Source organism: Acanthisitta chloris, unplaced genomic scaffold (assembly GCF_000695815.1).
Source record: "Acanthisitta chloris isolate BGI_N310 unplaced genomic scaffold, ASM69581v1 scaffold18577, whole genome shotgun sequence".
In the NCBI taxonomy this organism is placed as follows: Eukaryota; Metazoa; Chordata; class Aves; order Passeriformes; family Acanthisittidae; genus Acanthisitta; species Acanthisitta chloris.
The window spans coordinates 52,202-77,483 of record NW_008684508.1 but is presented as its reverse complement, the minus strand read 5'-3'; the positions used below and the strand labels follow the sequence as shown (position 1 = coordinate 77,483).

General features: G+C 37.1%; 1 protein-coding gene across 1 annotated transcript in view; it reads right to left on the bottom strand.

Moving 5' to 3' along the window:
- Positions 1 to 7,869: 7,869 nt before the first annotated feature.
- DOCK9 (dedicator of cytokinesis 9) overlaps positions 7,870 to 25,282 on the bottom strand; it is a gene marked incomplete at its 5' end in the record, with an annotated part of 69,223 nt that continues 51,810 nt past the window's right edge. The window contains 16 exons of the mRNA XM_009079375.1: positions 7,870 to 8,615; positions 9,632 to 9,639; positions 10,795 to 10,933; positions 11,127 to 11,227; positions 12,371 to 12,561; positions 13,263 to 13,473; positions 14,585 to 14,731; positions 15,541 to 15,576; positions 15,978 to 15,983; positions 16,238 to 16,351; positions 16,691 to 16,813; positions 20,388 to 20,494; positions 22,227 to 22,284; positions 23,948 to 24,163; positions 24,304 to 24,417; positions 25,060 to 25,242. Coding sequence (XP_009077623.1) covers position 8,615; positions 9,632 to 9,639; positions 10,795 to 10,933; positions 11,127 to 11,227; positions 12,371 to 12,561; positions 13,263 to 13,473; positions 14,585 to 14,731; positions 15,541 to 15,576; positions 15,978 to 15,983; positions 16,238 to 16,351; positions 16,691 to 16,813; positions 20,388 to 20,494; positions 22,227 to 22,284; positions 23,948 to 24,163; positions 24,304 to 24,417; positions 25,060 to 25,242 — 1,755 coding nt within the window. The remainder of the gene's footprint in view (positions 8,616 to 9,631; positions 9,640 to 10,794; positions 10,934 to 11,126; positions 11,228 to 12,370; positions 12,562 to 13,262; positions 13,474 to 14,584; positions 14,732 to 15,540; positions 15,577 to 15,977; positions 15,984 to 16,237; positions 16,352 to 16,690; positions 16,814 to 20,387; positions 20,495 to 22,226; positions 22,285 to 23,947; positions 24,164 to 24,303; positions 24,418 to 25,059; positions 25,243 to 25,282) is intronic.

Genomic DNA, 25,282 nt, shown 5'->3' with positions numbered 1-25,282 from the left:
TAACTTGCAGCCATTCCAAATGCATCATCAAATGGCTATGTGAAGTTAAGAGCAGTTTAAAAATGGTGAATCGGGACACAAGACACATTGTGCATGAAATTGGATTGAGGAATTCTAAGTTCTAAGAGTTCCAACCCAGGATCTTGTTCCTTTTGATAGGATGAGACAAAATCCAACTTACATGCTGAATGGACCAAATGATTTATCTATCTTGTAGAAGCTGATAGGTACCACCCGAAACCGAGATAAAGTAACTTTCTCACTGCTACCTGAAAGGTGGAGGCAGAGAAAAGGAACAAACCTGAAGTTCTAGATCATTCATGCATGACAGTGTTCTCTCAACAAGCATCCCAGGCATTGTTTCACTTACGAGAATTTCAAATTGTTTCAAGTGCTAGAAATACTAGCATGTAATTACCTGAAAACTATTACAAAATTCCATTAGGAGTTTGTTTATGGGGAGTTCCATGTTCAGAACAACCCTTAACTCCATTTCACTGGTGCTACTGTCCAAGAGAAGATGTGTACATTGAATTTTCATTTCCTAATCCTAGAAGCATGATTTTGTAGGAGATAACACTAGCATGAACATTAGCACATTATTTTTAAAGGTCCTAGCTTGGAGCAATTAAAATAGGAAAGAACGACCCTTGTTTTCATGCAATTTAAATTGGCAGGGTTTTTTCACATTTTTTTTCTGGAATACCAGTGAAAATGCTGAATAGTATCACTATGACACCAATACGTTTGGGAAGTCTTGTAGAAAGACTCCACTAAGAGTCTCTAAAAGCATTTGCTAGGCTGTACTTCAGGATCTGAACACATGCTCTGTTACAGAGGCCCATCCCATGTCAAACTGCTCCAGGGAGCTGAAACTGAGACATTAAGAATGGTTTGAATGCAGTATGTGCGGGAATTACTTATGTGAAAGTAGGAGTAGCAGCACAGTTCAAAGGGACAACATGAATTGATAACAGAGGACATGACTAATAGCAATTAAACTAGTGAATGCTGAGGAATGTGCTGTTTACATCAAGACCAGAAGGCCTGAGCTCTGATAACACCACACCAGGTTGACTTGTCAGCAGAAGACCTGGGGTCAGGATGGCAGCAGTTTCAGCACGGTGTGTGCCAGTAGTTGTTACTCCAGCAGGAAAAAGGGATGTAAAGTTACTGGATGGAACATCATGTTGTACTAGTGGAAGGATATGAATACTTTGATGGCTCTGTGGTTTAACCCCAGCCAGCAGCTCAGCCCCACACAGGCACTTGTTCATCCCCCTTCCAGTGGGATGGGGGAGAGAATCAGAAGGGTAAGAGTGTGGTAACATGGGTTGTGATAAAGATAGTTTAACAAATACAAGAAAACCCCAAAACAACCCAGTTCCCCAACAACGAAAAGAAAAAGGGGAAAAAAAAAGGCAAAGAAAGAAAAAAAGTCCCAAATGCAAGAAAAATGCTGCCAAAAGCCTAATTACTCATCTCTGAATCAGTGACAGATGTCCAGCCAGTCCCCGGGCAACTGCTGCCTTGGCCAACCTCCCTCCCATCCAGTTCTACTGCTGTCATATGGTATGGGATGACTCTCAGGTCAGTTGGGATCAGCTGTGGCCCCTTCCCAGCTACTTGTGCTCGCTGGCAGGGTGGGGTGAGAAGAAGAAAAGGCCTTGACCGTGCAAGCACTGCTCAGCAATGACAAAAACACCCATGAGTTATCACACTATTTACAGTACAAATCCAAAGCATGCCCCAGCCAACACCAGCACAATGAAAAGGTTTTCTACTGCCATGGGACACCCTCCAGTGCCGTGGCATTTACTGGAGAGCCACTATTGCTTTTCTCTCGTGGGATCTCCAGCCTGCCTGGCGTGGCCACTTGGACATGGACTTCTTGTCCATGAGCATATGGGTGTGAAAATACAACTGTGACTATTTCTCAAGACAGAACATAACCACTTTGACCCTGTCTCCACACCACAATATGACCTTTGTCCACCTGCCTAGTAGTGGGGCTATATGGCAGCTAGCAAATATTTCAGCAAAATACCTTAACAAAGGATATCTTCATCTATGAAAGGCAGATTTTTTTCAATCACCATCTGAAAATCCATAGGAATTTTCTGTATTTTGATTTCTATTTCCTCCTCTTTGCATGCAAACATTCAATTTTTTTTAAAGATTTTAGTATTTACTAATATACTTAATTAACAAGCTGAACAGATTTACTTTTTGGGGGGGTAGGGAGGGGAATAAAGTGTAAATTTTGGCCCAAGGTTATCTCTGCCAGTTGGTAACAAGTATAGTCATGTTTTGATCAGTGGTTCCTAGACACACACCAAAATCTGGGATGGCAATTATTTCATTACAAGAATATGTGATCCAAACTGCCTGTGTATTGCTAGATAAAATGGTTTTCTACAAACATATCTTTTTCTATGTTTTACTACTGGCTGCAAGTCATTTTCCCCCACAGATGTGCAAGTTTATCATCCAGTTCTGAGCTTTAACAACACAGCTCTTCACCAACACATTGTGCTTCACCAGCCAGTACATTCCTTCATTTCTATTTCAGTTCCGATGGTTCAGAGTTATCAGCATCCCCAAAACAGATAACAAACAATTTTATTGTAGGGTGTCACCTCCCCTATTTTAGCTTTCCTAAGTAAAAAAGTGAAAAAAATGAAAAGCAGTCACATAACTTCTCTAGGCACATTCAAGTAATATTTTTCAAGGTTTTATTGTATATTGTGTATGCATTTTTATTGCCTCCTAGCACACCCTGATGAGAAAATATTCAGCTGTTTCAAATTATGGAGGCAGAATGAGAATCCAACAATGCTGACAATGAGAGAAAAAAGCTTTAAGCAGTCTGAAAAAAACCAAACCCTCAAGAGACTGTTACAGATGATGAACAAATTTTCTTTCTGTTCACAAGCCTTTTAAAAGACTAGTGACGTTGACAATTTGCCTTTTACAAGTCTAGTTATGTTGACAATTCTTCCATTTCATGAGGCCAATTATGAAAGGTGTTGGCTCCCTTAGTGCCTTGTTATTGATTGCTGTGGTTAATGTGGCCAGTAAAGCTTCATGGAATGACACACAGTTCTGCACTCCTCCCTCCCCAGCAACATTCACAGCATTCTGAGAATTATGGAGTGAGCAATGAACTGAGCAGTTTTGCTTAACTAAGGTTCTTTTCTTACAGTTATCTACCTGTCCTTAGGAACTTCTTATCTCTTCTATTTACAGTTCAAGCCATTGAAAGGAAAGCATGTTACTGAACTATCACAAGTTTAAGCTCTATCTTGGTAGTTGTGCTAATAATGTTGACGGGAGCAAAATTATGTTGACACTTTCTGTTTCCGATTTTGTCCAGGCTTCAGAATCCTTTTTTTTGCAAACATTAAATGCCAATTCAAACTTACTCAAGCCACTCAACAGTGGCTAGCAGCATTTTCTTATGTATAGTGTGATAACTGTTCTAGACTGACAGACATCTGCTTTCCCTCAGACACTTGAAGAAAATCTGTTGCCTTACTTTGACTAATTGGAAAATTATGTTTATGTAAAGCTACTTACACCTTATACCAATTCTTAAAATATTAAAAGGAAACTAAACTATTTTTTAAAATATTTATTTTGGGACATGCATGTGTATTAAAGATCTCAGCTTCAGTTCTGCCAATTTTGTTCATGATTTTTATGTTCCCCATCTTGTCATGCCAAATATTCACATTTTTGGGAATCTGATATCACAGTGACAAACAAACGGATCATGCAACACTAGCTACAAAAGCCACTATACCAAGAAGCTACACTTGTTGTTCAGGTATTTGGTGTCAATGAGTCTTACATGACAGAGAGACATTAAAAAAAAAAAAAAAAAGATGCTCTAAGGACTTGCAGTGAAAGATTATTTACCCAAATCTCTTTGGTCTCCTCTTTTCTGTCTTTACAGCAAGCTAAACTTTAATAGTGCAATGCAAACAGCAAAACAGAACAGAGATAAGAAATTATAAAACTCCTTCTTAAGCATAAAATGCCAGAAAAAATACCCCTAATATCTGCTACACTTAACTTGAAAGGGACAGACTGCTGGGTCACTAGATATAATTTCAATTAATTATTCGTGTCCAAAAGATATTTAGAGCCTAAATGGTTTTTAAATAATTCATTATACATTTGTCTAATACTTCAGAAAGGAAAAAGCTAGTATAAAGGTGTTAAAATAGTCACCTCTACAAACATCATAGAAACAACTGAAGTTACACATTATCTGCCAATTTTTTTTCCTTGTCTGAGAAGCTCCAGTACCCATAGTCTGAGCACAGTTCAATACAGTTTTTTAGTTCAAGAAAAAACACAGAACAGTAGTCTTCCCAAACTTCACCAGCTAGCCCTCATGACAGTGACTTACATGTCTTCTACATATAGAAGTCTTCTCACAAAGAAAAAGATAAAAGAAGAAATTGGGTATAAGAAAAAACCTCATCTGACTTACTAAACTAGGTGTGAAGAGCCAGGTTGGTTTAAATACACAGTTGTATTTGAAACAATTACAGTCAATTAAATCTTAGTTCAAAATATTTTTGTTAGGTTTAACTCTCTGCTTACCATGTCCAATGTGAGAACTAATTGCAAACAGCCCAAATATCCAATTACAGGTTATTGTAGATGTAACTGGCAGCAGTAAAATAGAGCACACTCAGCACCTTGGAAAAGATTTTGGAAGTCTATGAATGGGAGAAGCCCAGTTTCATGATTTATCCCTACACCCTTCACCTTAACTTGCCTTAAGCCCAACTTCCTCATTCCTGTGACTTTACTTCCTCTTCCCTGCTATCCTGCAGTACAGGATAAACTGTGTCAGTACAGACTGATACAGTCCAGTCTTGGGTCTCTGCTTTAGCCACAGTCTCTAAGTCTTCAGATCCAGAGACTCTCTCTCCCCTTGAGGTTCCCAAACAGTGCTTGTAGGGATATGTCAGGCCCTGGCACAGAGTGCTAAGGTGTGTCTCTGGCAGAGCCAGGACATCCTTTGTTTGCAAATATTTGATCACTTCTTCAAGATCCTGCACTTGTTTCAGGCATGAATCCAGGACCACCAGAGGTGGCAACCCTTGTAGGTAAGAGCCCAGAGGCTCTTACGTGCCTTGCTACTCATAACCACATTGCCTCAGGACATACCCTATGTGATATTCCTAAATAGCTGGTTAACCTTAGGAAAAACTGGAAACACATTTTCAAAGCATGCTAATAGCAGCATTAGAGTTACCAAATGATGTTAAGATACTGAAGACTTACTGTAAAAGGGAGAAAACATCTACTCCACAGGAAAGGAAGGAGCTATTCTTTGATTCATCCATGAACTGTTTTTTTTGTGGAGAAAATGGAAAAAGTATAACTGTTAATTGTCTTTGTGAGATAGTTCCCAAAGTACAGGGAAGGCAACAATGCAGGGCCCAGATACTAGATCAGGCTCAAGGTCAAAGCTTTTATCATATATCTCCCAGGCAAAACACAACACTGCACATTAAAGGCACAAGTCAAATTCAGCCTTCATCAAGCTGTCAAATTTGATGTACAGCAAAAAATGCGGGAGTATGGCAGTGATTAGATAAACCAATGCTGTGAACAAGAAAATCAACACTGCGACCAGCAACTGTTAAACAGATAACAATTATCAGTTCCCTCTGACATGCTGTGTCAAATCTGTTATCTCAAACCCTTCGAGCCCCACTCCGAGTGCCAAAAAGGACTGTTGTGGTTTAACTTCACCCAGCTGCTCGCTCACAGGGGGATAGGGGACAGAAAGGTAAAACTGAGAACATTCGTGGGTTAAAATAAAGACAGTTTAATAGGTAAAAAAACCCAAAACAAAACCAAGAAAAAAAGCTGCATAACTCCCTCAATTGCTCACCACCAGCTGATCAATGTCCAGCCAGTCCCTGAACAACTGCTGCTCTGGCAAACTTTCTCCACAGTGTTTATTGTTGAGCATGGCACCATATGGTATGGGATGTCCCTGTGCTCAGATGGGTTCAGCTGTCCTGGCTGTGTCCCCTCACAACTCCTTGTGCACCCCCAGACTGCTGTGGCAGTGTGAACAGCAGAAAAGGCCTTGACAGTGTGCAAGCACTGCTCAGCAGCAGCTAAAACATCCCTGTGCTACCAATACTGTTCACAGCACAAACCCAAAGCACAGCCCCATGTCAGCTACTGGGAAGAAAAATCAACTCTATTCCAAAACCCAGCAGAGAGACCAGGTCTTTATAAACACAATAACCCATACTGGATACCTAATTTACATGTTACAGAAGTTACATCAGAGAAGGGAAGTTGGTACAGAAGGAATTATTCAGGAGGTAAAACCCCACAATTATAATCTTAGTATATCTGGAGCCAAAACAGTGGAGGGTGTGTTCCTTCATATAAACGCATCATATATGAGATTAAGTCTATAGACATCTTGTTTATAGAGTTGAAACACGTGTTAATCATTAATACAGCCCTATGTAAACCTACAGCAATGTTTCGTCACCTTCAGCTCACTGTTTTTCATAGGCCAACTCTCAGCAAGTAAACAAAACAATTACACATATATTTAGATATATACACACACACATAAAGGGCAAAGTGGAAAAAGCTAGAAAAAGTAGAGGTAATTGAAAGAAGTCATCATGATGTACAAAATTCCTACTAACACATGGATACAGAAATCTTCCTGAATGGCAAAAACAATTTACAGAGTATATTCTCCTAATAATGAAATACCATTTGAGGTAGGTGTTCCCACACCATTTCCACAAGTGAACAGAAGAGTGAAGAGTGTAGAGCAGAGGGAAGAAAGGGTCTGACTCTCAACACAGGGTTATGGGTTCACTGTCTGCAAGTGTTTATCTCTGATTTTTTCCTTCTTAAGGAAAAAAACTTTTGAACAAACATAAATGTTGTTTCAGAAACAGAACTGGAAAAGGCAAGAGTTATCCAGCATTTCACTCCCAGGATGAGCTGTTTTGGAAAAACCTTTGATGAGTAACAGCAACATAAGCGTTTCATGCTATGCTACAGAAAATGACAGTAAAGCTCATGCCACAAGGAAATGATGATTTCTACTGCTATGTGATGAAAAGTTTTGAAGACTGCCTAATATGAACTGTTCTGGTGAGTAACAACCTTGAGTTAGAGTAACACACCACTTGAGACAACTGTGATGGACTCAAAACTCATGTCTTAACTAATAACCTACATTCCCTTTATGGACAAGGAATATGAAATAAACCCTCATCTCATACTCAAGTTGCAAAGAGCCTTTTTTTTTGATCAAGATTTCATATTTCCCAAATGTCAGGGAAAAATCTATAATAAAATAAACAGAGCACACAGTGAGAAAAGTAACTACCTTTTTTCTTTTAATATAGATGTAGTACAGAATGTTTAATTACAGCAGGACAGTGCTTCCAGTTAAATAAAATTAAAAACCTTTATTTCCCCAAATATAAAATTACTAAATTAATGTCTTAAAAGAATAAGAATATGGAAAAAGCTTTAAATTATACCACCATTTACCACAGTAACCATGATTACCAATTACATACTCCATTGCTTTGGCAAAAAAGTTCTGTTCTTTTAATAACTGCATATAAACCTAACATAGCAAAGACTGTATACATCTTTATATTGCACTTATTTATATACAGGAATAAATGAACTGTCAAGTCTGCATATACTTGGAATGAGCAAATTTTCAAAATGAACTTGAAAGCAGAAGGGTAAGAGCTGGTATGAATATTAAAAAATGCTTAGAAATGTAATACATTTATGTACAGACTGTATGGGCTGTATTAACAAACAATATGTACATAACAATTTACTACTATTGATATTTTAGTGTAACTCAGTGTTCATTAATACAGACCTTTGGTTGTATTTAGTTGTTTAGTAAGACCTAAGCTTGCATACCTCCAAAATGCAACAAGGTATAAAACAAAGCACAACAATTTGCCAAATGGTACAAAAACTACTATTGTCAGTTCCATTAAACCCCAAAAACTAGTGTCTCTGTCTAGCCCCAAAATAGCTCTTGTACTTGGAATCTCTATGTGCCATACACAAAAAGAACACCTGAATGTTACATATCTGCAAAATTACATCCCACAACACCTTTTTGTAATGTGCAATTCATTTGAATAATACTTTCTAATGACAAACAGAAGCTAACTTCAACTTGATAATTTTCCAACACGCACTTCTGCAATGACATTGTGAACACTTTTAAATTTTACCAGCAAGATGAAAAAATGTGTATGCCTCTCTTACTCTAAAAGACTACTACCAGTAACTGCTATTTGCTAAGTGTGCTCAAACGTTCGTATGAATTATGCAGCTTGCATGTGCCCAACATTTAGCTTCAAGATCATCCTGAGTTTGCACACAATGAAGCAAATCCACAAACTGTAAAAGAAACGAACATACTTTCTTTTACAAAACAATCATGCAACTGAAGAAGAACTGGGCATCCCATGAACTGTTGTGCTTGTCGGAGTTCCACTTATGGCGTTGAAAATGTGTATTGAGTTAGGCATGACACTCGTCTTTTCTTCAACTGGAGTAATCTTAAAATGAAAGACATGTATTTACCAAAACGTTACAAAATGACACAAGCATTCATAAAACACCTAACCAATTTCACAGAATCACACAATATTCAGAGTTGGAAGAGACCCATGAGGGTCATCGAGTCCAACTCTTGGCCCTGCACAGGACATGCCTGAGAATTACACCTTGTGTCTGAGAGTATTGTCCAAGTGTTTCTTCAGCTCTGTCAGGCTTGGGGCTGTGATCACTTCCCTGGGGAGTTGTTCCAGTGCCCAAACACCCTCTGGGTGACACAGCTCTTCCTAATATCTAACCTAAACCTTCCTGACACAACTTCAGGCCATTCCCTCGGGACTCGTCACTGGCTGTCAAAGAGAAGAGGTTAGTGCTTGTTCCTCCACTTCCCCTTGTGAGGACGATGTATACAGCAGTGAGGTCTCCCCTCAGCCTTGTTCTCTCCAAGCTGAACAGACCAAGTGACCTCAGCCACTCCTCACATGGCTTCCCCTCAACACCCTTCACCACCTTAGTTGTCCTCCTTTGGATGCTCTCTAATAGCTTTATATCCTTTTTGTATTGTGGTGCCCAAAACTGCACACAATACTTCATAATGTGCTGCTTATCCACTAAATGCTTCAGTACTTTCTCAATTGCACAGAACTTTTGGAGGATGGTTACTCTTTTCAGCCATGCTCTACTAGATTTAGGACAGTCTCCAATATCAGTTCTCCAAAGTCAGATATTACACTGTCCTCTCCAGAGGATCCTTAGATAACTTCTCTCATTCCTCCTGTTAACTTTCAAAAGGAGTTTCACAGTGACAACAAGCTCACTTTTTGCTCTTTGTAGGTTTTCCTTTTTTGACTTAGAGGTATGATTTGAGCATTTCTTACAAAAAGCTAATAAAGCACCAAAAAGACTTAACAGCTATAAACATATGGATGCTAAGATTAGAAATACTGTAAACAAAAAAAAAAGGAATTATATAAAGATTAGACAAACTAAGAGAACAGAAATATAGAAGTCTAATTACCATCCCATCTGATCATATTGGCAAGCAGCAGAGGGGGAAAAAAAAGAAAAATCTGTTAAGTTTTTTTTATGTATCTTTATGACAAAATTTTTGCAGCTGTTAAAAACCCAGTGTTACAATATAGCTAATAGTTTCTTCACTGACATTAGAACTAACAGTGTGCAAAGCTCTTTTTCCCAAACCAGCAATAGGCAGACACAACATAAAGGTGACATTTTTAAAGATTTCAGTGAAGAGCCTCATGTTTCTAAGCCTTCAAGGGCTTCTAGTTAAAAAAAACCCCAACCCAAAACAAAACTACCAACAATATCGCATGTTTTGATTACTTACCACTAATTACATTTGTATAAAAAGAACACAGTGGGAGGCTAATAGCACATGTTACTGCAGTCAGTTATCAGAACACACAGGTGTTTCTTGTGGGCCAGAAAAGCAAGTCTTGAGGATTAAGAACTATGGACCATTCTATGGCCCTGGGAAAAGGTTATGCAAGTAACAGTGGATGAAAGAATTTGAAATGATGAATAAAACCATCAAACAGGCTGGGATCAAGCATGAAACTTCAGTCCTTCCTGTCCTCCTGCAAATATCTTTGCATTTAAAATCAGGAGACATTTCTCCCATAGATGCCAAATGCAAGGTCCTACATCTCACTCCACCAGAGATCAGGTTTTCTTTCTTCCATATTTCTAGTTTGCCTGTATTCGATTTCCCTCAAGAAAATGTATTGGAATATCTCTTGAAAGATGTTTAACTCTTTGATGTGAAAGTTTAAACCTCAAAAATCCAAAGCAAAGGGCTCATCTTGCAGATCAAATTGCCCTACAATTGCCAAGAAATACAGACTAAACCAAGCTTTGTGGTCACTGAATAAAGACCTCTGTAACCACACATAAAAAGTGTATATATATAAAAATGTCATTAAATTTGCTTTCTCTTTACTGTAGTCTTCCTTGCTTACAAAAAAGACAGGCTGGTGCCAAGAAAATTCACAAACAGAAAAAGAAGTTGAAGGTCCACAATTTCATGGCATGCTTATACTCCAACAAAGAAAAAAAAGAATCAACCCTTTTGTGTAAAGCAATACATACATTTTTCCTAGTGTTTTCACAGCACAGTTACATTCTGAATTATATTGTGTATAACTTAATTTCAGCACATACTTGCTCGTGCATTATTTCAGACAGCTCTTTTGCCATTTCTCTGTAGTTTGCCTTCATTTCTTCTTGATATTCCAACTGATCTTCCTTTATAAGTCGTTCATTTACACCCAGAGCATGCCCACAGGCTTCAACAAATTGCCTGATTTAGAGAAAAAGCGAAAATTTTTGATCAGAAATACAAATGATTGGTTTAAAATGACAGTTTAAAGTATGTTTTCAATGCAGTCAGAACACTATAAAAGTAAAATAAAAATTCTTATGATATCAGTCATGAGAAAAGTCACTTTATCCTCCCTACCCCAAAAGAAACCCCAAACACACCAACACCATACCTAAAAACTTCCTTTAGTAGCTTTACTTTATTGTCTGGATATCTTTTGGTGTTTGTGTCATCCAAGAAAGCTCTTGCATATGCTAATGGACCAGCATTAACCTAAAAAGGACAAGAATTTAAAAATAAAGTCAGTTATCTGACATATTGTCTTAGCCATAACAGGTACTACAGATGTCTATCAGGTCTGATTTTCTGATGAGGACACACTGATTTCAAAAAGACTAGACAGGTCTCTCCAGAACTTTGGATGAACCTGTCCCAGCACAAAGAAACCACTTTGGTGATGTGGCAAAGTAACTGCAGATATTGCAGATATAATATGAAATGAAGGTGGGAAAATGAGGAAAATGAGCTAAATCTACTATTGTTTGGTTTGCTTATCTACTGAAAACAGTCTTCTGAGCTGAAAATTCTGCAATCATTAGCAGAAATGTAATTGTGCTATTATGGCAGCTATATGAAAAATGGATTCAGTAACTTCTGACTCATCCTTATTATTCCTCAATACTAACAATAACAGCCCTTCCCTTCTCATCCCAAAACATTAGCTTGACAACTTGCTGATTCTGGAACTTTGGCTTGGTTTTTTTCTCTCTCCTGTTCAACATGACAACTCCTCATTGCTGATGACTGTGTTTACAGTTCCTTTGTTATGAAGTAGTTAAAAATAACAGAGCAGCACTTGTGTCACTGCACTCTGAAGGTCCTACCATATTAATCTGTACATACTACAACTGCTTTATGTACCTTATTTTGGTGAATCTGATGGTTTCTTTGTACATTCAGTTCTTGCTTGCCTTAGGCAAAAAGGAATGCTGCACAGTGAGATTTTCTACTGTTACCTTTCCCTTATATTTTGGCACTCACTCTTTATATCCATAGGGATCTTACCAAAATGTGTTGGACCTACTGTAGGTAGACCTACAGCTAGGCAAAATATGCTCAGTCACCCTCATGTTCACCCACTATCTTGTAGCAGTTTCAGCTTTACACCAAAACCTGGTGGGGCTCAGACCACAATAGATTCCAGAGATGAATCTTAATTCATTCATGTCACTGCCTATGATCAATGTTTACATTAAGCACTTTTATTGCTTTTCCTATTCAGGAAATAGCTGCAAACAGTGAGCCTATTTTAATTTAATTCTTGAACACACAGAATAGAAGCCAATCATAACATGCTACTTACATAATTTTTCAGGGACAGAAGTAAATGAAATAGCTGCATGGCAAATGTCTTACCTGAACACTGACACTTCCCTGTAGCTTCAGCTGCAATTTGATCATGTCTACTTCAGCTGATGAGCAAAGCTGCCTCAGTTCTGCAACTTTTTTACTCATTTCATCAATGGCTACTTCGATGGGGTTCAAATCAGTGTGGTGCTGGTACATCACTGGGATGCGCTTCTTCACGTACGGGAAACAGTGGATAGCTAGGGATGGAAACAAGTGCAACAGAGTCAGGAAAAGGTTTTTGAATAAGGTGTGTTTTGATAGAATCTTACACTAAAACCTCATTTTGATGTAATCAGTTCCCTAATTTAATAACTTACATAATTATAAATACTACCAAATGTCCAGGGAAACAAAACACTTCAAATGTAACTATTAACAGCTTCACATGCTTTACAGCAAATGAAGATTATTGTCATTGCTGCTACTAATAACCACCAAGAAATAGACCACAGGAACTTAACTCATATGAGAACTGTACATTGAATTGCTTATCCTCAAACAAGAGAAGAATCAAAACCAGCAAAGCTGTATTTTCTACTCCCTCATAAGGAACTGGCTATGGACAGCCAATAAAAAGTCATTTATTTGTTTTTACAATCCTATTAATACAGAAGTTCTCATTTAACAGTGACAAAACACAAAACAATCTTTTTCTAAGAACAAGGAAAGTTAGACTCCAGATTCATAATTCCTGAAGCTTAAGGTAAAAAAAAAAAAAAATCAATTTTGAAGGTTATCCATTGAAGAAACCAATCTGAAAAACCTAGTTATGGCTAAAAATACGAAAAGGATTTTAGCTGGTAGCTATATAGGGCTTTTATTAAGTGCAATGGGGTTTTCCCCAGAATTAAACCACTGGAACTAATGCTCCCAATCAAACATTCCATACAATCAGTACCTGTCAAGATCGTCCGTCGCTTACACTGCTCTTCTACTCCTCCTTGTCTTTTACCACCTTGAGTAAAAGGCATCTCAAACATAAAGCGACGAATGTTATGAGTCCTTTCGAAATCTGTTTTTCTTTCTTGCAGCTCTTTTTCCTCAAAGTATGGAATTACATGTGTAACTTGAATATATGCATATTTTGAATCTAAATCCTTAGGATTTACCTTGAAAACAGGACAAAACAAAATATCAAATGGCAGATCTTTAATTTGGTAAAAGCAGCAATTAGGCTGCAGTATCAACAGATAAGGCCTCTTAAGTCTTCATCCTACAGGGTCCCTAAATGGACCAAGGATTTTTATTTTTTTTTAAATTCTCCCAACCACAGGATAAAGAGAACACCCTAAACCTGTGCATCTTTCTAAGAGTTGCTGCCTACCATTTTAGTCCCACATCAAATATTCCTGTTATCTCTGCCTGTCTTTGAGCCAGTACACTTCTGAAACCAAGGTGGGAAAAACAACAATGTAAATACATACATGATGTCAATGTGAAGTCAAGAGGTAAGTGATGGAGCAAACTGGAAACAGATCTAGGGTCTCCCTGTTCTTACCCATTTTTATTGGAACATGCTGCTTGAATATATTTCTTTTATTTTTTTTTAAGATGATTAGACTGGAATGTATTTATGTACTCCTTCTGATACATCTACCAGAAACTGTTCCCTACAAACGCTGACAAAACACATGCTCTACGTAAAGAGTTCAGGAGAGTACACTAGAAGAGCTGTGAAAAACTGAGGTTACAATATAAATCTCTTGCCTTCCATGGCATGAAGCCCAGCCCTTGCATACATCCTCCTCTCCTCATAAAGTTCCAACATTGAAAAACCCACCATTGCTGCACTTTCAGGGCAAGAAGCATAGAACTTCTTGATCTTACTGATAGAATCAAGAAACAAAAGAGCCAGGAAATTATACGAGAAAATCACCATTGAATGAGGTTGAGGTGTAGAAAAGGGAAAAATTTTCAAGGAATGACTGTCGATGAATGGGCAAGAAATAAAGCTGAAGTAAACACAGAATACGACTATAATCCAAATTTGGTTTAAGATACAATCATTATTTTGAGAGGTAACACTACAGTAATTAAGCTTTTTGGTTTTTCTTAAAGGCAAACTTAATAGGAGATGACATTCCTCTCATGCCTTTCAAGCAGTAGAGTTGTTAGATGCATATGTTTGTGTGCCAAGTGAGTAACAGTGATCTCACAGGATTTGAAGTGAATTAGTGGAAGTTATATATTAGAATATTTTAGAGAGAATAAAGATCATACTTTGCCAGAATCCTGAATCATTTTGACATTTTCAGGTCCAAATTTGTCAGAGTAGAGTTTTTGGAGCCTTTGGGAAATTTCTGAAAGAGGTGTGAGTTTAGGCTCTTTATAGATATATTCCTTTCCATCTTCATCCTCAAAGAAACCCTGGAAAAAATGTAATAATCAAAATCTTGGGGAAAAAACATACTGAGCAGTGATTAAGATGGACATAACGTGTGGTTCAAAGGAAATATAAACATTTAACATCAGTATTCAAGCAAATGCAAAAAAAGAGAAATTAAAATCTAAGTAAGAAGATTTCCTAAAAGAGTAAAAAAAAAACAAAACCAAAACCAAAATATATAATTCTCTACTACAAAATGAGTGAAAGATAATGGAAACATAGAGTTTGAATTTTAGAAGTTTGTTGCAATTTTATGGTGTGCCAAGCCTTGGAGATAACTTTCCTTCACTTTTATTTAAAAGTGAACTTGCAGCACTGTTTCACTCGCCAAAACAGAAATCTTGCCCAACAGGACTATCTAATTTACAAGTGAATAGTTTGGGAAGAGTTTACATCAAAATAATCTGAAAACTTTCTTTCTGTAGTAAAATAAAAAAAAGAATTCCAGAAAATGAAATTTATGTAAAAATCTTGATCATATGTTGCACTATATTGGTAGATATTCCTTTGTTTTAACATAAAGCACTGGTTTTAAAGCCATAACTAAATGGACAATAGAGTACATGGAAAGTGAAACAGGTCATTGGTTTAAAACAACAAGCCATGTCTGAGTTCATGTTTGAAACCAGAAAATAAATATTTTTGTCATAAACGAAACAGACAGAAGAGAAAAGCACAACATATCATGTATAAACACAGGCTAGATTGACAAAAATACCCACACCAAACTAAGGTGAAATGCAGTAGTTTTTACTGCATTGCTTGCTTTGTAAGCCGTTACTGTAATTACCTCAACATCTGTTTCACTGTCTGTAAACTGGTATTGCTATAAAAAGTTATAAAAGACAACAGAATACATGTGAAGTTATACTGCTCAGAGTATGTTACAATTCTCCATGCTCAGCTGAACAATTAAGCAACTGGGCTATGCATGTAGGAAGTGTATTACTCGATACTGCGTGATACCGCACGGATACAGAGGCATTCTAGACAGAGAGTAGAGGATGTGAAGCTGTCCAAAACACAGCCAGAACTCTGGGTTGAAGCATGCAGTACTGATGCATAGAAAAGAGTGATCTGTTCTCTAAATGGAACTCAAATGTTACTTTTTGAATTGCAATGGCTATTAATGCAAACCAATCTAAGAAGCAGCCTTGCAAACCACACCGTAGCACTACAGACATTAAGTCAAAACATTGCTAAGAACTGACGTTATAGCAAACTTACCGCGGCCTTAAGGGAGTAAATAAAAGAAGAAAAAGGAAAAAAGGCAAAATATTTACTGAGGAAAATAATAGAATTCTATTGGAATTGATAAGTGCTTTAAAATAAATTAGTGATGGCATTTAATTATTTCTTACAGAACACGTTTCTTGTACTTTTTATGTCACAGTCTCAATACAGATGATGAAACAGTATACCTTGTAAAATAAATTCAGGGTTTTCTTACTGCACAGAGCAGACAAATCAAAGTAAGTAATACTCACTTGTCCAAAGAATGCTACCCTGAAATAAGTTCCCAGTAGTCTCTTGCCTGTATGCATGACTTCAGTTACTTTACTGTACGCTCGATGAAGTGTGTCATATAAATGGGCCAGCCTCTAAAAATAAAAGAAAACAACGAGGTAAAAGGCAACGTAGAACTTTCTTGTCTTAAAACAACAATAAATTATGTCCTTGTAGTTAGTAACAATTGAAAACATTGTTTTATTGAATGGCAGTAGGAGATTTCGCACCTGTATCAGAATGACAATATGCAATAATTTTTAATTATTTAAAGAAATCAATTTTTAATTACAATTAAAACAAACATTTCAACACATTCAAATTTCAGTTACAATTTTAATACTCTTGTTCTGTGATGTTCAATGTGTCATACAGTTAGACTAGAAAACTCAGGACTTTTTCTTGCTCGAATTTACTGATGATGAATTTCGTACCTCAAAATCTCTCCGTTTTTCGTAAATGGGAATGATAAGTTTATATATGTCAGCAATGAGTTCATAGCGTTCTGCCTTCCAGAGTCCATCAGCACACTGCTCCAGCAATTCCATCAGCACATCCTAGGTGTGGATACACATTTGAAAATGTAAAACAATTCAATGCACAGCAAATCATTACACCATAGTTCTTCCCAATGAAAAGGGAGCTCTTGCCTCAGAACATAATTATCTGCACATAGTAATTTAAATTATTGTGGCAATCAAAAATTGCTAAAAGGAGACAAAACATGATAGAATGGTCCAAGTGTACACATATACTGTTTGTATTGAGACTAACAACATTTTTCTTTTAGATACCCTTGAGACTTACTGAGACCTTCTAGTACCACTCTTGCACTGCACTGGTGAAGCCATAAGCTGGAAGTAACTCCTTTCATTCATTAGATCCTTCTGAAGGGATCTAAAGCTACTATATTCTACCTCCTCCATTTGGCAGAGGGCTCAGACAGCATAAACACATCATTAAGAAAAGTCAACTTTAATACTGAGAGGAAAAGGAGACTGAAAAATGCTACCCTTATCCATGCACAGCAAGACTGCAAGAGATGTTTTATCTCCTCCAGTCATTATGGGGCTGCTTATGCTCCCCAATATCACCATCCTCAGCAACCAGGTGGTGAGAACTCCAAGACCAGTCTTACTGCTGGACCACAAGGGCAGTCCAAATTGTTTTATGACACAAGTCTTAACTCGGACACCAGAGGGCATCCAAATGTAGCAAAGCAGCAAAATTTTGTTTGCATACGGGACAAGAACACAGAGAGGAAAAGCTTCGAGTGGGAGAGCTGATAGGAGGGAGAAAAACAACACAACATTTCTGTGACACCTGTCTCAATGCTTATCAATTCTCATGCTCTTTTCCATATAGCCAAACAGTTTCTCTTGTAACCTGTGAGAATGAGGTGAGAGGTGCACCTCTTGGAAAAGTCAGACTCTTCCACTAACCACCTTAGGAGCTGGACTTTTCCCAGCTTGTTGATACGTGTCTTGACTTTTGAGCATCAGTGCTGGGCACAAGATTAGAGATGGGTTTCCACAAATGCCAAAGGAAAGGGGAAAAAATCCACTTCCCACTGCTTCTTGACTCAATGCTCTCTAACACAATGCAGCATGCAGTTAGTCTTCGCTGCTCCAAAGCCACATGGATGATTCCCATTCATTCAGCCTCTTGCCCATCATAACTTCCAGGTCTTCCTACAGAGCTGCTGCTCAGCCCATCCATCCCCAGCCTGTACTGAGAGTTTTTTTGGTGATTTTTTTTTGCAGGTGCAAGGCTCTGCACTTGGTCTCTGTGCAACTCTGAGAGGATACTGTCACCCTGTGAGGCTTTTCCATTTACCCATCTGCAATCAGAATATCACCTCCCATGGAATGCCATAGGTAAAGAACTGTTTTAATGAGAGGCACACAGTAGTTTGGTAAACACACACCAAAATTGAATTTTATTTGTTTCAACTGATTTTTGTTTTTTCAAGCTTAGGAAACAAGTCAGGGTAACCCTGGCCTGAAAGAATTATTTTAAAATGAGAAATAAATTGAGATTCCTAAGCATTTAATTCTTTGAAAAAGAGAAACTACAAAAAAGTCTTTAGACAAATTTCACTTAAGTACAAAGATTTTATATAAACTGGAGAATATGCAAGATGTTTGCTTTGTCCCTTTTAGAAACATGCAGGTATTCCCTATGAACCCCCAATACTCTAAATTAAGTGGCAAACAGGGAAATGTCAAGTTTCAAGAAAGAAATTCCATGTGACTTGTTACCATGTATAGGACGAATTCCCATCAGAGCATAATTTGCTCAGCAGAAGTAATACAGCTTGAAAGTTGTGTTTCTAATTTCTGACTTCTGTACCCAACTGATCTATCATGTAATTTTTTTCTTAGACAAATACAGTTTTAGTTACATAAGAACATGTGGAGGAAACACTCCATGTAGGAACACATCCCTATTCATTAAGCAACTAGACTAAAAGGTTGAAAGTACTTCTGTAAAATACTAGTCATAATAATTTATTTTTAGTCTACTAAACCCAAACATTCTTCCCTATTATTATATTCCTGAGGAGTTATAAGGAGTATATATGCGGAGCATATAAGGAGTTATATGAAAAACAGTAACTTTGCTCAAAATTTAATCAGTTAGCATACTACTACATGGTAAAGTTTACGAAGGGTTGCATGCAGGGAAAAATGAAATTTGGCTTAGTTTGATCCTTCTGCAAGCTCCACAGGCTTAAAATTTCATTCTTGGCTTACTTCTGTTCCAAGGAAATACTGAGAGATGGAAATAAATTTGTGTAGGGTTCAATGACCCAGAAAAAGCAATAAATTCTTTTGGCAGGGACTAACTAATGAGAAAAAAAATTCAATCCAATTAAACAAAAAAATACAAAAGAATTTAGCTCTGACAAATGATTTGGCACAGAAATACTGACAAGAATTTCAAACAAAACTTTCCATCTGCAGTAGTCACTAGAAGCCCAACTCTTAGCTAACTTAGAGCAGCTTGCATTTTGCTTTGAGTAACATGCTAAACTCCATGCTCGAACAGGAGAACCAGTGATTAAAAAAATACAGCACAAAAATTCAAAAAAACCCACACACCAATCTGCTATTTGGTGTATTTGGGGAAAAAAACCCCAAAACAAGCACTATATTTCTCATTTCCAGTAATTCCAACCCTGATTTCCCAGAAAAAGAGAAGTCAACAACTTTTGTTGCTATAGAGCAAAGCAGTATCAGAACTTAGAGGTAAAACACAGGTACCCTAGGCCTAAATCTAGGCTTAAACCACTAAGTCTTTCATCTATTACTCCTAAACCTGTTACTACAGCCACAATTTGCACAGTCAAATAGTTCAGTCATACAGCTTCACTTTACAATGACTAAAACACAAGATAAAAATATTTTTGTTGTACGATTATGCTTATACACCAAGGATTTTTCCAACACAGCTACTGTAAGTAGTGGTCCACCCCTCCCTTCCCCAGCTATACCAGCAAATACAGTGTAGGCATAGCTTTTCATGAGCCAGATTGCTCATAATATCTTCATATAGGCTTCTTATTAGTAAAATTTACTGTAAAGCCAGCACAGATGGATCAGCAAAGACACAAGGAGTGCAGCTTAAGCCAGAAAAAACACATGGACACAAGTCTGGTGTCAGTAAAACCACTTTCATTGTTATGGCATATTTGCTTAGGGAAACTGCAAACAGCAAAAAATGGTGAATACATTTTCCCGATTGCTGGTATGGTAACACTCTAAATCCAAGTCAGTTTAAAAACCAACAGATCTTGCTAACTCTAATAAATAAGTCACATTAGTGTTCATCCTGTCAACTAGCATAATACCCCGTGTTGCTTACTCTCATTCCAAGAGTGATGCTGAATCGATGTGCTAGCACTTCATTTAAAATGCATGCATATAGTAAGTATTTTAAAGCTGGAACAACTCACAGGAATTTTATATTTCAGTTTTAGGGTAAGAATAGCAGCAAAGAGAAAAATTATTATATTCCTCATCTTAGTCAGTCTCCAGACTGGAAACAAAACTTGCAAAAAAACCAGCAGTTTGTGTTCCCCCACAGATGTTTCCTTGTGCATCAGTTCTGACACTTGTGTTTACTTACTTCATTGAAGTGAACATCTTGCATTCCAACATCCTCCATCATTGAAGCCTCTTCATCTATATTTGGTGTGATTACTCTGAAAGCAGTGCAACCTTGCCTAAACATCCCTGTCATTGAAAAAGAAATATAGATAAATTTATTTTTCTCCAGCAGGATGACACTGGGCCATTGTGTGATTCTGGATAAGAACCAATGTTTAAATAAACCTACCACCAAATCAGTCAATCAATCAGCCTCCCACTTCATGATTAAAATGTAAGACCTCACATTAATGCGTATGTATAAATAGGTTTTAAAACACCATAAATGTTAATATCTGGACTCTTATCTACCAAAAATAAAGTCTGAATCTTCCTCTTGCTCTTAAATTCGTGCCTAACCTGCTCCACCCTAAGTCTAAGGTCCTCAAGGTAACTTTTACAGTATTTAACTAAGCTGGCATGAAGTCATGCTGGAACTGTATACAGGAACAGGCTCTGGTGTTTCACTTTCTCCAGTCTGAATAATATGAATGGACTGGTGACAACCATATAGAATGACCCAAGGATGGCAAATCAGATTATTCAGATACAGAAAAGCAGAAAATCCCCCCCAAAGAGCAATCTCACTTCCTTTAATAAAAAACTATTTAGCAAAAATGTGGTTTAGAATGTTCCAACTTGAAACTTCCCTCTCTTACCCATGCTGCTTAGCTCTTTTTTCATTACATCAGATTGCTAAATTAGGAAACCAGGATTTTTGGTCAAAAACTGGATTAATTAAAGCCTCAAGAGCAATCAGTAAATATTAGATAAGTACAAGGATTTGCACATGTTCATTTCACAGCTCGCTCCTACAAAGACTCTTTCTGCTCAGGAAGGAATCTGACCACCAGAAGTTTTATTGAAAGATTGCTTAAAATGCATGAGTTTGGTTTTTTTTGCTCCTGGAAACACCACAGGTAGAAGTTCAACCCTCTATATTACTGAGAGGAAATAAGATAACAGTATACAAGAAGAGCAGATGACCCAAATGACTCATAAACTAATGCAGATTATCACTAGTTACCAGCTATCATCAGGGTTCCAACAGGACATGGGAACTCTGACAAGCAACTCAGTTTCAGAATTGGTCTGAGAGAAGCTTCTGAAATCATTGGGGCACAGGAGATTGCCTATGCATTAGACCAGTATTTAGTAAGAGGCACAAAAGGAAAAGAAAAGCCATCTTTTGGACTAATGACTTGGCTTCATTTTGAATAGTCATGCAAAGGCAAAACTAAAAAGCTGCAAACATGAATTTGCTTACAAAACCAGAATACTATCTCAACATGATAACGAGTCCTAACAGATTCCTGAAATTGTCTTCTAGAAATCTATTTTTTGCAATAAAATCTATATAATTTTTTCTCAAATCCCTGACAGAGAACCCTTCTGATCCTATAGATCCTGTATCTCAAGCATCATCAGAACCTGCTTTTACAGACAGCTGCTAGCACAGAATACCACCACAGGTGAAGCATTCTGAGCACTATTATCACAGATTCAGCATCTGAAAATGTGTACAAATTTATTTTGACCTCTCTGGCCATGCCAAGTTTCCCTATAGGCAGAGAGAGACTACATATTGAAGAAGAATATTCACTGACAAGCTTGCTTTAGAAAGGATCTGAATTCAGCTATTAACAGCTCTGGTGTTATATTAAAAATTTGACTTTCCTCAAAACTTTACCTTGGTTTCATCACAAACCTTACCCCTTAGATATGCAACTATACTCTTAAATATGTGAGCATTAAATATGTGAGTACATTTATTTAATATATGAGATATACACATTAAAGTAAGGTTTCAAAATCATACCTTTTCGTGTGAGATACTCTGCAACCAGTGCTGCTACGTGGACATAGCACATTGCTGCCTGAAAGAGAAACCGTAACAATCTTACAGAACACAACTACAATGGAACCATTAAAAACAAGGTAATAAGAAGAGCCCTAGCGTGACATAATTTCTTCAGTTTTCCTTTTTGCTGCTTTGCAGATGTCCTATGACTGCTGCAAGAATTCTCCACCTCATTTATGCAAAACAATAACTGTGCAATACAATCACTCCTTCTTTACCAGAGCACTGAGCAGCATAGACAGCAGTACACAATCTAAGACTGACCATGGGTCACAAATTGCAAGGTAGGAACATCATACTGCAATAAAAACAGGCAAATCTCTTTTTTTTTGTGAAGTATTTTAAGTGTCATGTGAGACAAAAAACTAATTAATTATTTTACTACATTTGGTCTTTCTTTGGCTAACCTGTTTTTTCTGCCTTTTAGCTCTACACCAAGAAAAATGTAGAAGAAACTAGCAACAGACCATTTGAAAGCAGCAAAGAGATCTAACCTATCTAACCTTGAAGGAATTTGGTTGGTGTTATTTGGAAAAGAGAAGAAAAAGAAGATGGACAGAGTAATCCTTCAGATATTTGAAGTGTTTGATGAAGTTGACACAGATCACTTTTCTCCACAGAAAGGAAAAAAAACCTGCAATTCTTCTTCTATTAAAAAGGTTTAGGCTTTCAGCAAAGTGCTATTCAATTATGAATTGAACAGTTTACATACAGAGGCTGCAAAACCTCAGACAATGGAGAGGAAAGAAAAAGCTAAGTATCTGTCAGAAATTCTGATTTACACTTAGTAATTTACAGAGGTCCTCATTAGTTGTACAGTCGAAGACACAGATTTTAATAAAAAAAGGACTAAAAGAGGTTGTCTCCTGAGAAAGCTGCAGTTGTTCCCTTCAGAATACAAGCTAAGAACAGAGTACTGTATTTGTCTTCTGTGTTGTTACCATACAGAAGAGAATTCTAATACCAGGACACGAGTAAGGAAGGTTAGCAGCTTCTGTTTCCTGGAGATATTTACTTACTCACATGATGCTAATTTTAACAGATGCTTATGAAATTCAATCATGTCATGCAAAGTGACTTTCAGATAGCACAAACTTCCAGAAAGAGACAAAATTCATCTGTACCCTGATAAAATATTTACATCAAGACATACACAAATCCCCACTCCCTATTCTCCTTTTTGCTAGAACTAAATATTTCAACAGCTCAGTGAAATCAGAGAGCTTGCTTTTTTCAAATAACAAAAAAAGTGATTTGTCAATTTTAAGAACATTAGGAGTTTCTTTAGTAAGCAGTCTGGAATAGAACCAAGGTAATTCTGTAAAAGCAACTCAAGTGGAATTCAAGGAGTGGCTTTAAGTACTTTAGGAACTGATAACGAGGACATTTTTAAGCAGAAGGTCTGTGTCTTCCATAGCCTGCACTGAGCATTCCATGGATAATACTGTCAGCTACAGTTAAACACGTTCCTCACATTAATAATCAGAAATTACTTACAGATGTACTTGGGTAGGACAAAAACTTAGCAGCTATTGAAACTAATCTACTAACAAGTCAAAATTTATTAAAAAGCTTATTTCATTAGACACTAACAACTACATACAGTACATTCCATTTCTACACAGACAAGCTTAAGCTTACTACAAAGCTGAAATTAGTTTGACTTTCTTTTCTCCTACCTCTGAGAGATCTCCGTTTTTAACATGGATCCTTGCCATGCTGTCTAACCACGTCTTCCTTAGTTCAGGTGTACTAGCATAAGACTTTGCCAGACTGTACTGGAGGTCTACAAGCATTTCTGGATCATTCTCATGCTCCTTCATCTGAGCCGTAGCCATCAGTACTGTCCGAATCCTCTTTGTTAAATCCTTAACATCAGAAGGGAATGTAGTGTGCTAAAACATGGGAAAGTTAGGTTAGCTACTGTCTTTTTCTACTCTTTGCATAATAAAATGATAAAATGTAATTGCAAAAGATTCTGTGAAAGAGTTTTCAAGCAACCTTTTACAGTATGGAAAGAAGAATAAAAACAGACCTTTATAATTCTGTCATTATTGGCACAATTATTGATGATGGAGAGAGACTGCTGAAATCTCGTTCCTCCAATTCCAACAACATCAGCAATTAACTGGCTTACTGAAATAATAACCTTGACAGAAACAAACATCTTGTTAGTGCACATTTCATGAAATGCCCCTGAGATGTACCTATGAAGCAATTACAAAGGAAGTTTTGTTCTTTTTAATTGAAAAATTTTTCTCCTAAATAAATTAATCTTGTGGGTTTTTTTAACTACTTGTACAACAACATAGGCAAGGAAAAACAGACTTGTGTACATTTAATGCACACCATCCTTTGCTTTAGAGACTGACCAGACAGAGGTCATAGAACTGGTACACTATTGTCCCCAGCTATGTCAGAACACACAATTTTCTAGATATTTGTTTTATTTTAGACTTTTACAAGCTTGTTGCTGCATTCTTTTCCTTCCCCAGACACAACACGGCATGCCATTTAACCACTACAATAACATCTACAAACCAGAACATTTGCTACTGACAAATGAAATTATTTTCTAGGAAACACAGGGTCATCCAGTTGTTTCTAAGTAATTCCTTGCACTGAACACACTTTTACTGCCAACTTCTTACGCTTAGAATTAGTCCCAGCCCTGCTTGAACCTCAAATAATTTAAGAATATATCTGACAGGGCTTTGCACCCTGGTATGCAACTGCATATCTACAAATACATTATTTAAAAACAAAACAAAAATATAGAAAATATACTAACTTGCAGATGTGTTCTAACAAAAGACTTCTTCCCTGTGTAATCAAAATTATTTCTCATTAAGAAGTACAGTAACTGCGAAGCTTCAGTGCGAATTGAACTCAGTTTGGAATTACAATACTTCAGAATTTCATAGCACAGTGCAGAACACATATCAGCTCTACCTTCGTAAAATGTAGAAGGAAACTGAGGAGAAAGTAGAAAAGAAAAGTTATTAATTGAAAAT